Here is a 16,667-nt window from a genome sequence, read left to right on the forward strand (position 1 = left end):
AGACAAGTTTCGTTCTTTGTAGTCTTCTCGTTTGACGCTTATCTCGTGAGATATTTGGCCCGGTCACGATCAATGGACCACCCTCTATATTCTGTTCTTGGTCCCCATCAACAACTCTGTTCCCACCATTATGAAACATGGGACTGCTATTTTTGTAGTTCTAAGCCGAACAGTGTAAGCTGTTCAGTGCACCTTTGAAGAAAGAAAAAATAGCTTCATGCAACAGCCATTATGCCACGACATATCTAAAGCATAAAATCTGATGCTGGGGACGTGACCTCGAATGGTACATGGTGGAGAAAAAAAACCGATAACAAGACCAGAGTAGGATAGGGGACATCGAATCGATCGAAATTTGCAAGTTAACCGTGGGTCAGAAATGCACCGTTTTGGAATCATGTCCATAAAATGTGGTACAATCAGTAACAAGTAGGCGGAATTGCATACATTTAAACTAACTTTCCCCACCTAATACCTTGCTGAAACCTGTTATCCTAAAATATACTGTTCCTAATTACACACCATTAAAATTGCTACACCAAGAAGAAATGCAGATGATACACGGGAATTCGTTGGACAAATATATTATACTAGAACTGACATTTTCACGCAATTTGGGTGCATAGATCCTGAGAAATCAGTACCCTGAACAACCACCTCTGGCCGTAATAACGGTCTTGATATGCCTGGGCATTGAGTTAAACAGAGCTTGGATGGCGTTACAGGTACAGCTGCCCATGCAGCTTCAAAACGATACCACAGGTCATCAAGAGTAGTGACTAGCGTATTGTGACGAGCCAGTTGCTCGGCCTCCATTGACCAGACGTTTTCAGTTGGTGAGAGATCTGCAGAATGTGCTGCCCAGGGCACCAGCCGAACCTTTTCTGTATGCAGAAAGGCCCGTACAGGACCTGCAACATGCGGTCGTGCATTATTCTGCTAAAATGTAGGGTTTCACAGGATCGAATGGAGGGTAGAGCCACGGGTCGTAACGTATCTGAAATGTAACGTCCACTGTTCAAAGTGCCGTCAATGCGAACAAGAGGTGACCGAGACGTGTAACCAATGGCACCCCATACCATCACGCCGGGTGATACGCCAGTATGGCGGTGACGAATACACGCTTCCAATGTGCGTTCACCGTGATGTCGCCAAACACGGATGCGAACATCATGATGCTGTAAACAGAACCTGGATTCATCCGAAAAAATGACGTTTTCCCATTCGTGCTCCCAGGTTCGTCGTTGAGTACACCATCGCAGGCGCTCCTGTCTGTGATGCAGCGTCAAGGGTAACCGCAGCCATGGTCTCCGAGCTGATAGTCCATGCTGCTGCAAACGTCGTCGAACTGTTCGTGCAGATGTTTGTTGTCTTGCAAACGTCCCCATCTGTTGACTCAGGGATCGAGACGTGGCTGCACGGTCCGTTACAGCCATGAGAATAAGATGTCTGTCATCTCGACTTCTAGTGATACGAGGCCGTTGGGATCCACTTCGGCGTTCCGTATTACCCTCCTGAACCCACAGATTCCATATTCTGCTAACAGTCATTGGATCTCGACTGCGAGCAGCAGTGTCGGGATACGATAAACTGCAATCGCGATAGGCTACAATCCGACCTTTATCAAAGTCGGAAACGTGATGGTACGCATTTCTCCTCCTTACACGAAGCATCACAACGAAGTTTCACCAGGCAACGTCGGTCAACTGCTGTTTGTGTATGAGAAATCGGTTGGAAACTTTCCTCATGTCAGCACGTTGTAGGTGTCTCCAACGGCGCCAACCTTGTGTGAATGCTCTGGAAAGCTTATCATTTGCATATCACAGCATCTTCTTCCTGTCTGTTAAATTTCGCGTCTGTAGCACGTCATCTAGCAATTTTAATGGCCAGTAGTGTATCTTCTGTCCTTGGTCCCCATCAACAATTCTGTCCCCGCCATTATCAAACTGGTGACTGCTATTTTTGTAGTTCTAAGACGAACAGTGTAAGTTGTACAGTGTAACTTTGAAGAAAGAAACAAATAGCTTCATGAAACAGCCATTATGCTACGACATTTCTGAAGCATAGCGTCTGATGCTAGGGACGTGACCTCGGATGGTACGTGGTAGAGAAAAATAGCCCGATAACAGGACCAGAGCAGGATAGGGGACATCGAATCGAGCGAAATTTGCAAGTTAACCGTGGGTCATAAATGCACCGCTGTTGAACCATGGCCATAAAATGTGGTCCAATCAGTAACAAGTAGGTGGAATTATGTACATTTAAACTAACGTTTCTCGCCTAACACCTTGCTGAAACCTGTTGTGCTAAAATATACTATTCCTAATTACATTTTCTGCAGATAATGGTTCAGCTGAATCATCAGCACCAGGAAAACTTTAAATGTCCGTCCATGAGATGTTATATCAGATACTAATTTTCTGTGACGTTTATTGTGTAAAGCTTGACTATTAAATTAACTACTTCGTGACCTGTTACTCTTATACAGGTTGACAGCATTGTTTTGAAACGCTAGAGTACCTCTTCATCATGTTCCAAGTTCTTCACTGTTCTGCACCGTCAAATATCTTCTTTTTTCGGCGAGGAAAGAAAATTGTCTCTCTGAAGCGATGGTCCACTGCCGTGAAGGTGTTTGGATTATGTTGAATGTCCTTTTGGTTCCAACTCATTCATAGTGAGGAGATCCTGAAGGATGTAGAATATGAAAAACACATTACAGTTTTACAAAGAATAAAAGATATGGTAACATACTGTTCACAGATCCCAAGTGAAATGCTCCTCATGGTTGTGGAATAAGAAAAATATGAAACATATTTTCAGTCAAAAGCTAACAACAAATATGTACGTGTAGAATACACTGACGTGCAGGCTATCTTACGCTTATCATATTATTTTAGGCTGTAGCCATGAATAAACAAAGAGAAAAATCAGTTTACTTTTATAACGTTACTGCACTAAAGATGTACATAACCAGCTTTCACATTATACTCACATTATTTGATATTGGTTATAATTTTTAGATTCCAGTCGATTCAAATAAAAAAAATAAGCGATGAAGTAGAAAGAGTTGGCCACCAATAAAGCCTGTAGGTACCTCTCGAACAGAACCTTATTATTTGTTAAACTTTTTTTTAAGTTATTGAAAATATGTATTCCTGAATAATGGACACCTTCCTGAACAAAAGCAGGTACCTTTAAATATTTGTTAAGGTTATTCTTATTTCTAGTATTGATTCCATGAAATGTTGATTTGAAAGGGATGTATGATTTATGACAAACTTCAACGAAGAGGAAATATATTGGGAAGCTGTAGTTAGTATTTTCAGTTTCTTGAAACGAATTTCGCAGAACTTTCTAGAGTTCACATCATAAGTAATCCATACTATTCTAGTCTCGGAAAATTTTACCTTGACTTGAAGAGTTACCCCAAAAAATAATCCCATATGACGTTATGGAACGAAAGTAAGCAAAGTATGCCAACCGTTTTTGTTTTTATACCACCTCTGACTGACAACATCTGCTGTGCAAATAACGATTCGTTTAGGCGTTTCAGCAATTCCCTGATACGCTCCTCCCAGTTTAATTTATCAGCAAGCTATAATCCAGAGAATTTAACATAATCAACCAATTGTATCAAACTGTCGTCAGATTTTGAGCATATACTGCCAGGAATTCTCTTACCAGATCTGAACTCTATATAATGTGTTTTTAGTGACAAAAATTGGTTAGGAACCATTTAGTAATATTCTCTAAAAGTTTATTAAACGATATGTTTAAAACTACGCTTGATTTTCTGTTTATTGCATTGTTTGCATCACCTGTAAACAAAACAAACTTGGCATCTAGTAATACTGATGAAAGGTAATTAATATACACAAGAGTAAGTATCTTAAAATCGAACCTTGTGGGGGTACCACATGTAATACATTTCCAGTTGGCTGATGCCTGATGGCTTAATACAGGACTCTTTCCTGTTCACCCATTTTGATTCCTGCCAGAGAGATAAGATTGGTGAATGAGTTTGCAGCAATGGTTGTTACACCGTAATATTCTAATTTAATTAAAAGCGTATTGTGATATACGCATCCAAATGCATATGACAAATCACACAATATACGAGCAGCCAGTAACTTATTGCCTAATGAATTAAGTGTATTCCCGCTGTGGGTGTTAACAGCCTTCTCAATACTGGAACTCTTTAGAAATCCAAATTGTGACTTTGACAGTGTATTATTTGAAGTCAAATACTTAAGGAGCCACTTGTATAATATCTTTCCTAACATTTTCGAGAATGCAAACGAAAATTGAAACTGGATGGGAGTTTGACTTTATTTCCTTATTTCCTTTCCATAGAGATGCTTAACTTCAGCCAGTCACGAAATATTCCAGTGAAAAATGAATTGGTAGAATACCTTTTAAGTAGTTTTGTTGATAATTTATCATAACTACTATTCATTATTTATTTTTAAGGATTTTATGGTGGACATTACTTTTACTAGTGTAGTAAGGGCCATATTCATACTACTGAAGTTATTTGTAACAGGTGGTCTGATATATTCCATGTCAGCAGCTACTGAACCTGACAACCCCTCTTTTCAGTAAAATTTATGAAATATTTGTCAAAACGTTCTGCAAGACTGCACTCTTCTGTTATCAATGTAGGATTTAGCCTTAATGATATTTGCTCTTCTTCCTTTTTGTTTTACCAGTATCTTTTTCCCATATAACCCATATTTCCTTTAGTTTGTTATCTAATGTAAGGATCTTTTTCTTGTGCTGTATTTTCTTTGATGTCGGTATAACTATTCTCAATACAGTGGAACCTCGCTTAACAAGCACATCCCATAACACGCAATTCGCATAACGAGCGGAACAAACTGTACATAAAAAAATGACAGCTTAACGAGTGATATTTCACTTAACGAGTGACGACGATTTAGTGTGACGTCACCAGCCACCAGCCGTTCGCGCGCGGCGGTGGAAACGTTCAACAATATGAACACCATTCATTGTCGGCAGCGACATATGAACAATGTCTTTAGTATGTTCTGCAGTCTGTGTTTTTTTGTATGCAAATTTAAATAACCTTCGTACGAATGTCCCCGAAGAAAAAGCCGCAAGAAGACGACCATCACAGAAAGAAAATTACCTTAGAAATTAAACATAAAATCTGAAAAATGCGAACGTTGTGTGAGCGTTGCTAATTTAGCATGCACTTACAATCGGTCTACATCACCTATTTGCATTAACCTCAAGAACGTGGACACGATTAAGGAGACAGATGCTTCAATGAGATTGACTAGAATATCTAAACAACGGTTTCATATTCTGGACGATGTCGAAAGGTTGCTCCTTATATGGGTAAACGAAAAACAGTTGCAAGGCGCCTCTATTAACGAGAACTCATTTGTGAGAAGGCGAGAATGACTTTCGCCGACCTCGTTAAGAAGAGGGCAGGATCATCAGCGAACAGAGAAGTGTTTGAGAGAAGCCGTGGGTGGTTCGAGAAGAGAAGAACTGGCATCCACAGCGTTGTGAGGCATGGAGAAGCAGGCAGCTCCGACACAAAGGCAGCAGAGGACTTCATCATCAACTTCAAGATGCTCGTAGATTCTGATGGTTATCTGCCGCAACAGATTTTCAATTGTGATGAGACGGGTGTATTCTGGAAAAAGACGTCGAAGCGTATCTTTATAATAGCAGAGGAGAATGCATTGCCCGGTCACAATCCAATGAAATACTGTATCACACTGCTATTCTGTACCAATCTAAGCAGCGATTTGAAAATTAAATCGCTGTTTGTTTACCATTCAGAAACTCCGCGAGCCTTCAAGAAGTTTGAAGTCCAGAAGAGCAGGTTAAATGTGATGTGGAGGTCGAACAAAAGGGGTTGGGTTAAACGTAATCTATTTAGTGAATGGATCATCGACGTGTTTGGTCCTTCGGTGAAACATATTTGCTTGAGATGAATGTGCCACTCCTTGTGTTACTTTTTATTTACAACGTTCCTGCCCATTCTCCAGACCTGCAAGACCACCTCTCTGAAGAATTCCAATTCATCAATATCCAATTTCTTCCTCCCAACACCACTCTGTTACCCGAGTCCATGGACCAGCAGATTATTTCTATTATTTCTAATTATGCAATAAAGCACTCTTCGACCATTATTTTGAGTTGACTGAAGTTACCAATCTCACTCTCAGAGAGTTTTGGAAATATCACTTCAACATCGTTGCCTGTATCACAATGATCGGAAAGGAGTGGGAAACGGTTACCAAGAGAACTCTCACTTCTGCTTGGAAGAAGCTTTGTCCGGAGTGCGTTGTCGAATGTGATTTCTAAGGCATTTGAGTCAGTACCTGTAGAGCCTGTAGTAAACGGCATTGTCCCTTTGGCCAAGGGCACGGGACTAGAAGTGGATAACAATGTATCGATGAGCTTATGGAAGATTATAACCAAGAAACGGTCACCGAAAAGGTTACGGATTTGCTGTGTGCTTCACAGCAGGAAGTTATGGAGAGGAGTTCTTCAGAGGAGAAGGAGGAAGCAATAACAGCAAAGCAGCAATCTTCTCGCGCAATAACAGAAATGCTGAAAGCATGGGAATTGATTGCATCGTACATTGAAAATCATCACCCCAGTAAAGCATAGGTTATGCGAGCTACAAATTTATTTGACGATAATGCTGTGTCGCATTTTCGCCAAGTGCTGAAGCGTTGGAAGAAACAATTGACTGTAGATAGCTTCCTAGTAAAAAAGAATTAGTTATGTATCTTGAATAATAAATTACATAATACTGTATGACTAGTTTTCTTTGAATAAATGGCATGAATAAGATAAAACTTTTAGTACTCTTTCTGCATGGAACGCATTATCGTATTTTACATTAACGAGTGTTTTGCACTATAAGTAAGGTTCTGGAAGGAATTATGAGCGCTATGCGAGGTTCCATTGTATTTATTTCTACGAGGTACAGACGGAGAGAGTTTTCTGACTGAAAGATAGAGTTTCCATTGGTGTCTTAATAGGTACCTTTATTAGTTGAGTAATCCACGGTTTCTTTGTAGACTTTGGTCTAAACTGAATTACTTTTGGGGGTAAAACAGCTTGCAACTAAGGTAAGGGCTTTATTAATAAAAGTGCTGCATTTTCCATTTATGCCATGAGCACTGTATACACCACTCCAGAGCGTGTTATTGAGGAGTTTCATAAAATAACCAAGTTTTACTTTCCTGGCTACCCTCTTGATCGCTGATTTAGTGGATTTTGCATCCTAATTAGTATTAATATTTAAGAAAACTAACTGCATGTTGTGGTCTGAGAGGCCATTGATTACTGGTTTTATAACATAATTATGTTTTTTCGACTTCCCTATGAGGATATTATCAATGGTCCTTGTGAAGTTGAGAAGCTTATAGCAGATATTACGTTATGATGATGTTACTGACTGCAATAAATTCTCACAGGAAGAGTCTATAAGGAAATCTACATTGTAATCACCAGCAAGCACTTTTTCTTTGTTCTTTACTGTTTCACAGATCAATAGAGCTTAGAGGTGACTTATGAACAGATTAAAATTAACAGCAGGTCCACAGTATATTCTTAATATTATAAAGAATTTATAACGAAATTCTGTTTCCGTGGCACGTGCTGCTGTAAGCAAAATTTATGAATGCATATGTTCTTAAATTTATGACAATACCTAATGAATGAGGCAACTGCTTCTTTCACCATTTCTGCTGCGCAGAAGTGAGACGCTAGCCTGAGTCCTGTGACACTTAACACCTCTGTACTAGTTACCACACGATATTCAGAGAGGTAGATTATGTCAACTGGATTTGGTGGTTATAATTCATCAATGCAAATAATAGTTCATTAATTTTATTCCTTAATCATCGAATGATTTGACGCAGTTAAGTTAGCTGGCACTTCACACTGACTGAGATGTAACTGGGTGGAAGTCAAATTTCTGGTGATTGCTAAAAATTACCTTTCAACAGCTGTTTGTATTGATGCAATATATCAGGATTATGTTGTTTAGCTTCTTTCTCAAACTGAAGGTTTGTTTCAATCCTAGCCACTCTCATAACTTTGTTTCTTCCTGTCCTACCCACCCTGAAAAGGTACTGCTCTGACACCTGTAACCACAGTATTTTACCATTCATGACAGTTAGATTTCCTGTTACTAGCTCAGCCAGTTTGCTGTTCCCTTTCCTCGTGAGGTAAAGGCCATGACTAATATACTCTCACCTAGGGACAGAATCAACAGGAATCATGCCAGTATGTGACCCTGCACCTTATGTAAGTAGCCATTCCAACTCCAAATTATCTCTCCTGATATAAGTATTCAGATGATGTTGGTCTTGACGTTTCAGAACAGGTACAAACTCAATTCTGATATGTCTCGATGATGGTGCAGTCCTTAGCAGGTCACACTCTATATTGTACCAAGTATCTCTGTCAATACTATTGTCCGGCCCACCCTCTGTAATCACGGTGCCTTCCTTCATGAAGTCTTTACAAAATGATCTGTCACGTCACCCAGACTAGCACTAGGCGTAAAAAAGTCGGTGGTCTGGTGTTCTGAACCTAGTTCATCCAGTGAAAATTGGACAACACCTCTAACAAGAGAACAATCGAACAACAAAACTTTCTTTCTCTTCACTGGCCTTCCTACATCCTCACTTCTCATTTTACAGCTGAAAGATTGTTGTGCTCTCTCTACACCTGTAGCTGCTGCAGGCTGATCGATTTCTAACAGAAGCAACAAGTCAAATGTGTTTTTCGCATTCACCATAAAGCTGCCAGATGAAGTTTTATGCCTGTTTCTTTTATTACTTGTTACGATTTCCTACATATCTTTATCGTTCACCGTCCTTCATCTGTCCAGATCTTTCCTAACCTTAGCTAATACAGTCTGAAGGACACCTATACCCAAGACACTAGTCAATGCTATAGAAAAAACTACAGCATCTATCACGCCATATCCAAGAAGTAATAATTATATGGCAAGTCATGCACTTTTCACTCGTGGTAAAATAATAACTTAGTAAGGACAAGTCAAATAAATTACCAATAAACACAAAAATAGTTTCCAAATTTTTGCCTATACGCAGCTGAATGTATACGATTCTGAAAAAGACAACGTAAACGCTAGACTACCTTCAGGAAATACGAACTAAATCATGAATGGATGTGCTGTACTTAAATTTATGGAAAGAAAAGGAACAATTAAACCACATTCATTAAGTTTATTGTGCCAAAACGTAAACAAAATAGGACTACAACTCGATTTTATAAACTTTTAGATCTTGACGCAAAGAAAAGAAAAACCCTTTAAGAGTAAGTTTGAAATACACTCTGATCCACTTACTTATTGATTAATTTGGACTAACTGTTACTGCGTTTTAAATAACTTATCTTTTCGAGAGCACAAAACTCATACTTATGGCGCCTGCTGGTAGCTTTCAGTTTGGGAAATGTTCAGCATGCCACCTTCTCGCCGCTACAGTACTGCACCCCGCTGCTCCATAAGGCATGAGAATGCCAGTTGCTTCGTTATTTGTATGTGTGTATTCATGGTGACGGCTGCACGCTGCAGCACTCGGCAAGTGCAGTGGCTCACAACTACCGCAGCATAACACAATGGCAACTTAGTCGGACGAAACTTCACTGCTAGACACATCGCAACACGTTTGATTACTGGATAAATACCGCACGCTCGTCGCTGATTGGCTTTCGTTTTACGGCCGTCATTTCACTACGGTGCACTTCTCACAATGGTTTTGGAAAATTTTGCTGGGTTTGACGTCACCTACATGCGCCGACATCAAATTATTTTTCTCCATCCTGTATTGTCACTAAAATTTTAATAACAGCTCATACAGAAAATCGTCTGTCGTGTTCTTGTACGAATAAATTTCACAGACTCTCCATGTCCCGTAAGAAGGAGGTCACATGAAGATTGGAGGTAGTGTTCCTGGTGGGAGCAGTGTCAATGAGCGTTGATGTCACATCAATGAGATTAATCAATTTTTTTTTGGTGGTGCTAGTGTGTTGTTGATAGAACTGATAATCTGGTGGTAGCGGTTGTACTGCTAGCAAGCTGTTGATATTGTCGTCGTAGTTGTCGTCATCGTCGTAGTGGTAGCAGTAGCAGTAGTTAGTCGTTGTTGTTAGAACAGACGTTCTGGTGCTTGTGCTATTGTAACGTTGTTGTAGTTTGGATAGCCAGGATAAGTTGAAGGCAGTGCTAGTGTGTTGGTCGTAGGCGCGGGTCGTGGGTTCCGTTCTGGAGGGTTAACCTCAGTCCATGTGCCACAGATGCCTAGGATGTTAATGATAACAATAAAATATAAGAATAAAATGTTTAATGTAATAATAATAATAATAATTTGTTCACATGAGCAGCTAATACGTCGCTTTAACGTATCTTCCAAGAACTTTCAGTTGAGATAAATGTAAATCATTTGAAAATCAGTCGTCCATAAATGTGTCATCCAATGACCTTAAAGTAATTGGATGACACATTTATGGGGGACTGCTTTTCAAAAAATTTACATTTATCTGAACTGAAAGTTGCTATTAATAGCTCTTAAGAGCTATTAATAGCAAAAAACTTTCGAAACTTTGATTGTATTATAATTTAAGCAATACAAAATCGAAGTGTGCAATTACCATTGTCAGTGAGATTCTTCAGCTCCTTCCAGCGTAATTCATGACGAAATAGTTCACATAGCCGGACATCAACGTTCAACGGCCACAATATTCCGGCAAGGGACGATGTTGCTTTCATCAGGTGCGCTGACGAACCATTCGCCCGGGTCACTGGTTACTGGTCGCTGGGATGAAAAGCCTCACCTAGACCTGGGATGGCACAAGCTAAATACTTTCGTGGTACTCCTGCTCGCCTTCACAGGTTGATTCAGTGTGCCCTCTCATGCAGAATCGGCATTAGTTGATCTGAAATCAGAATAAAACGTAACAAATGGTGATGAGCATCCAGATTAGGTCCTCGTCGTTTTCTTATTCCTTTTCCTCTTCTTTGAGGCGCTTCCGAGCTGTTGCTCAGAAGGCTTGTCTGTAGTGGTGGGTTTTTCATCCTTTCTGCTGGCGTTGCAGACCTTCTCGGAAGGTCTTCTCCTCAACGCCAACAACATACCCCCATTGGGCTAGGGTAAAAACGGCACTGGCACTGATTATGATGAAGGATTGCAGGAAGAGGAATTTGAGCAGCGCCACTTGCTGCGCGGGGATGGAAGGATAAGGATGATGGAGGATAGGATGTCTACATTGATCGGGAGGGGTGAAAGGATACGGATTGACGAGATGGGGTTAGGCTTCGTCCTGCAGCAGTTTTTTTTTTTTTTTTTTTTTTTTTTTTTTTTTTTTTTTTTTTGGTAATCAGTCTACTGACTGGTTTGATGCGGCCCGCCACGAATTCCTTTCCTGTGCTAACCTCTTCATCTCAGAGTATGGAGGTCTTATACAGCACTGATCCCACACTGCTCTTGCCTGGAAGATGGAGGCCCGCGGGTGGTGGCGCTGTAACTAGTGCCCTGGGGAGCGACAACGAGTGGGTGGCTCTGTAAGCAGCCTTTGGTGACGTCGCTGGCCCCTGGGGGCGATAGGTATCGGGGGCGCACTGCTGCGTTGCCACTGGCCCCTTTGGGGAGTGGGTGGCTGGAGCAGGAGTTTCTTCTTCATTTTTCTTTTCCGTTATTCTGTTCCTCTCCGGGGATCGCCAGCAGTGACCATTGAGGCGTCCGTCTGCGTCCCCCGATCTCAGCCCCATGTTGTGGGGGGGGGGGGGGTTGGAGAGGGGGGTCTAGGGGCTGGCGTCTTTTTTTTTTTTTCTATTGGCGACTCTCAGCTACTACCGCAGCTGCTGCAGCTGGCATTGTCTTTAAGGCAGCCCTCTCTCCAGCCAAAGCGGCTTTGAGAGCGGTCACTGTGTTGTCAGTGGAAATATGCAGCATGGCGCGCGTGTCACCGTTAACTGAGTCGGCGGCTATGTCTTCGCCTCGGCACATCGCGCTTCCCCCTCTTCGGTAAGGGGTAGGGGGGCCTGGATAGCCGCCGGTGCGCCTTGCTCAGTACCACTGGGAGCCTCCTCATCTTGACTGGCGACCTGATGATGACACACCTGATGATGGCATCATCAGTGTTTCATTTAGTACCATACTTGTGAACACACTTCAGCAGACTTGTTGACCACGCAAGCGTGTAACTGGGGGAAGGTTATTTCTTTCAGTCGCTCCCGCTTGGGAAAGTAAGTTATTATCATTGACAGGCAACAATCGGTCGTTAAGTTTTATCTCTGACTAATATTATCTTTGTTGGTCACGTGTAAACTCGATCACAGGCACTTTACACAGTATCTATGTCGTTCTCCGATGTCCGGCTTGTCAGTTGGCAAGATTCAACATCACTAGCGGCACCTAAGAAGATGTCCAGCGCAGCTCTGGACGAAACGTCAGAAACCAAAAGGTTTCTGCGTGATCGACCACGGGCGTACAGCCCGAAGGACTCGTCAGCAACTACGACGTCCATTTCAATGTGTGCTGTACTGCTGACAGGACGGACAAGCTGGTGGTGGTGGTGGAGGCGACGCGCGGCGACGCGGTGCTGGCGCTGTCGCAGTTCCAGCCGTGCTACATCAGCCCGGGGCCGGAGGAGGGCGCCGTCGACGCCGAGGCCTGGTTCCCGCCCTCCGACGACGAGGACGACGACGAGGAGGAGGGCGGCGGGGGTGGCGGGGGCGGCGGGGGCGGCGACGACGGGGGCGGAGGTGACGCCGGGGGCGACGGGCAGGCAGGTGACGCTGCTGCCACTCCTGATGACCAGCAGGAGCAACCGGACCCAGAGGCTGAGGGAGGCGCATAAGGAGGACGACCAGTCTCTGCCTTGCAGAGGAGCCGACTCTGCAGCACCGCTTCACAATGACGTTGATGCCTGGTGGTTTGCGCACTCAAGGGCGCGCTTCTTATTATTATTCAAGCATTACTTGAAAAAATACAGCAAAGACCTTTACTTATGCAGAGACACGTTTCTGATTTTCACCTATGTTCCATTGGCTTAAACCATCAAAATCTTCAATAATACAACGTTCTACTGCATTTTGAAACCTACAGATACCTTCCATTCCGTAACTTGTAGCTCTTTGTTTTGCATTTACGACGTGTTTGACTGGTATAAGGAGACTGATTTTCTTATCTACCAAAATTTTTAATTTTTACAGACAACTATATTCTGCCCCTCAAAGTAATTTTCTTCGGCAGCTGCACACTGACCGACTCGTCGTTCCCAGTCTTGGTAGCAGCGCTGGAAGATTTCAACTGATAGGGACTCTAACATGTTGGCCACATTGTTTCGAATGTTCTCCAGAGTCCCAAATGACGTCCTTTTAAGATATTTTTCGATTTAGGGAAAAGAAAAAAGTCACAAGGACTCAGATCACGTCAATACGGGGGCTGTGGAACAACAGGATTGCTTTTTCAGGTCAAAAATTCGGTGATGCCGTAATGGAAGTGGCCTTTTAACATTGGGCGTTGCAATCATGCGGCATCCACTTGTCTGCTAAACCTGTCACACTCGATTCATCCTTTTCCTAAGCCTTTCAAGTATGTCTTTGTAAAACACTTGGTTGACAGTTTGTCCTGAAGGAACAAATTCTTGGAGCACAACATCCCTGTGCCCAAAAAAGGCAGTCAGTATTGTTTTGAACTTTGATTTACTCATTCGAGCTGTTTTCGGTCGAGGAGATGTCTCAGTGCGCCACTCCTCACGTTGCCGCTTTGTCTCACGAAATCCAGGATTCATCAATGATGATCACACAACTGAAACGTAAGTGGTCATTGGCAATCTCTCAACAAGATCAACGCACACGTTCCTTCGATTGCCCTTCTGCTCAGTTGCGAGGTTTTTTCTTTTCTTTTGGCACCATTTTAGAACAAATCTTTCACATTTGCAAAACTTCGGTCAAAATCTAATATATGGTGAAAGTGCTTAAGTTTAACAGGTCACTCATCGTCCTTATTGTTAAATGTCGGTCTGTTATCAGAAGAGCACGCACGCGTTCGACGTTTCCGTCGGGTTTCGAAGCTGAAGGTCTTCCCGAGCGAGGTTCGTCTTCAAAGTATTCTCGGTCTCCCAAAAATGATTTGTTGTTGTTGTTGTGGTGTTCAGTCCTGAGACTGGTTTGATGCAGCTCTCCATGCTACTCTATCCTGTGCAAGCTTCTTCATCTCCCAGTACCTACTGCAACCCACATCCTTCTGAATCTGCTTAGTGTATTCATCTCTTGGTCTCCCCCTACGATTTTTACCCTCCACGCTGCCCTCCAATACTAAATTGGTGATCCCTTGATGCCTCAGAACATGTCCTATCAACCGATCCCTTCTTCTGGTCAAGTTGTGCCACAAACTTCTCTTCTCCCCAATCCTATTCAATACTTCCTCATTAGTTATGTGATCTACCCATCTAATCTTCAGCATTCTTCTGTAGCACCACATTTCGAAAGCTTCAATTCTCTTCTTGTCCAAACTATTTACCGTCCAGGTTTCACTTCCATACATGGCTACACTCCATACAAATACTTTCAGAAATGACTTCCTGACACTTAAATCTATACTCGATGTTAACAAATTTCTCTTCTTCAGAAATGCTTTCCTTGCCATTGCCAGTCTACAAAAATGATTTATGTCAACGAAAACACTGTGCTCGTGATAAGGAATGTTCCCCATAGCCCTGTTTCAACTATTCAGAGCCCACACTAGTGGATTCCCCAAGTTTAACACAAAACTGGATGGCATAAAGTTCTTCTAAATTCCACTGTTCCATTTTCGTAACTCACACAAAAAAAAAAAGAAAAAAAAAATAGTTTCACCGATGGTGCTCTCAATAATATGGATGAACACACCGATCTACACAAGTAGGAAAGCGCGGCGTTGCCAGATTGCTCGCAGTGTTGCCAGTCTCAATGCTTTTCTCGCACATCTCGTATATGCACAATACACACACAGTTCTCTTCACTGATACAGCGGAGCACTGAGTGCAGAATTCGAAGAACGCTAAGCTGCATCATTCTACTACGCCAGCTGAGGACGGATGAAAACCTGAAACATGTCTTGTTATATTAAAAAGAAGTATAAAAAGTGGGTGGTTGCTGTATTTCTTCGAGTAGTTTGATTCAGATCCACAGAGCCACCAGCATCATAGATAAATTAATATTACTGAAACATTCCGAGATCAGTGTAGTTAATACAGTTTATGAAATAAAGACATTTGTAGTGCAAAACATATGTCAATACTACACCACCCCCCTGAAAGTCCTCACCTCATTCACATATATGTTCTCTCTGAATCATACAGAGATCTAAAATTGGTGATATGGACTTCGTTTTCAATACACAGTTGACAAATTATTAGAGAAACAACACAGACTAAACCAAACGTCAGTCAAGTGAAGCTACGTGGTAAGTTACAAGGTACGAGGTGTGGTTACAAAATAAAGGGACCGATGCTGTCGTAGAGTAAGTACGCATGCGCGAAAGATGAACGACCATAGCTGTGGAAAGTGAAGCATTATTTGTCTCATTCTCAATCTGTGGTGTCTGAAGTCAAATCAGTGTAACCGTGTCCTTCGGTTGTGTAAAAGTTGTTATTCTGTTTTGCAGGCAAAACGATAAGTTTAATAAAAGAGCAACGAAACGTCGTGAAGTTTTACATGAAACTTGAAAACACTGATACTGAAACCTATCTTTTATTAAGAGAAGTGTATGACGGAGGCTGTTTATCACGTACGTGAGTTTCTGACAAGGGAACCTCCCCATCGCACCCCCCTCAGGTTTAGTTGTAAGTTGGCACAGTGGATAGCTCTTGAAAAACTGAACACAGATCAATCGAGAAAACAGGAAGAAGTTGTGTGGAACTATGAAAAAAAAAGCAAAACATACAAACTGAGTAGTCTATGCGCAAGATAGGCAACATCAAGGAGAGCGTGAGCTAAGAAGCGCTGTGGTCCCGTGGTTAGCGTGAGTAGCTGCGGAACGAGAGGTCCTTGGTTCAATTCTTCCCTCGAGTGAAAAGTTCACGTTCTTTATTTTCGCAAAGTTATGATCTGTCCGTTCGTTCATTGACGTCTCTGTTCACTGTAATAAGTTTAGTGTCTGTGTTTTTCCGACCGTACCGCAAAATAGTGCGATTGTTATTGAAGTCGCGAGCTATATTTGCTGGATTCATATTGCCCACGGAATACATCTCACGTATTTAATGCACTCTCGTCCAAAGTGGCGAGCAGTGAACTGCCAGCCAGGGAGCCTCGTTAGCAGGAACACTCTCTCTTCCGTGCGCGGTAGTCGACTGACGTCGTGTGTTTTGATGTTTGTTTAGGTGTAGCGTCCCCATACTACGGCGCAGTTACCTCGCATCGGACGGACGGACGGACGGACAGATAATAATTGTCTGAAAATAAAAAAATTAAACTTTTTGGTTGAGGGAAGACTTGAACCAAGGACATCTCCCTCCGCAGCTGCTCACGCTAACCACGGGACCACGGCGCTCGTAAGCTCACACTCTCCTTGATGTTGCCTATCTTGCGCATGGACTACTCAGTTTGCATATTTTGCTTATTTTTTCCATAGTTCCACACAACTTCTTCCCGTTTT

At 42.2% G+C, this 16,667-nt stretch overlaps 1 protein-coding gene across 1 annotated transcript in view; it reads left to right on the top strand.

Annotated features, from left to right (window-relative positions):
* The window catches only part of LOC126176099 (thioredoxin domain-containing protein 3 homolog), a gene marked incomplete at its 3' end in the record, with an annotated part of 221,543 nt that extends 208,805 nt beyond the window's left edge, over nucleotides 1-12,738 (top strand). Inside the window, exon 11 of the mRNA XM_049923236.1 lies at nucleotides 12,579-12,738. Coding sequence (XP_049779193.1) covers nucleotides 12,579-12,738 — 160 coding nt within the window. The remainder of the gene's footprint in view (nucleotides 1-12,578) is intronic.
* Between the last annotated feature and the right edge of the window lie 3,929 nt (nucleotides 12,739-16,667).

Source organism: Schistocerca cancellata, chromosome 3 (genome assembly GCF_023864275.1).
Source record: "Schistocerca cancellata isolate TAMUIC-IGC-003103 chromosome 3, iqSchCanc2.1, whole genome shotgun sequence".
In the NCBI taxonomy this organism is placed as follows: domain Eukaryota; kingdom Metazoa; phylum Arthropoda; class Insecta; order Orthoptera; family Acrididae; genus Schistocerca; species Schistocerca cancellata.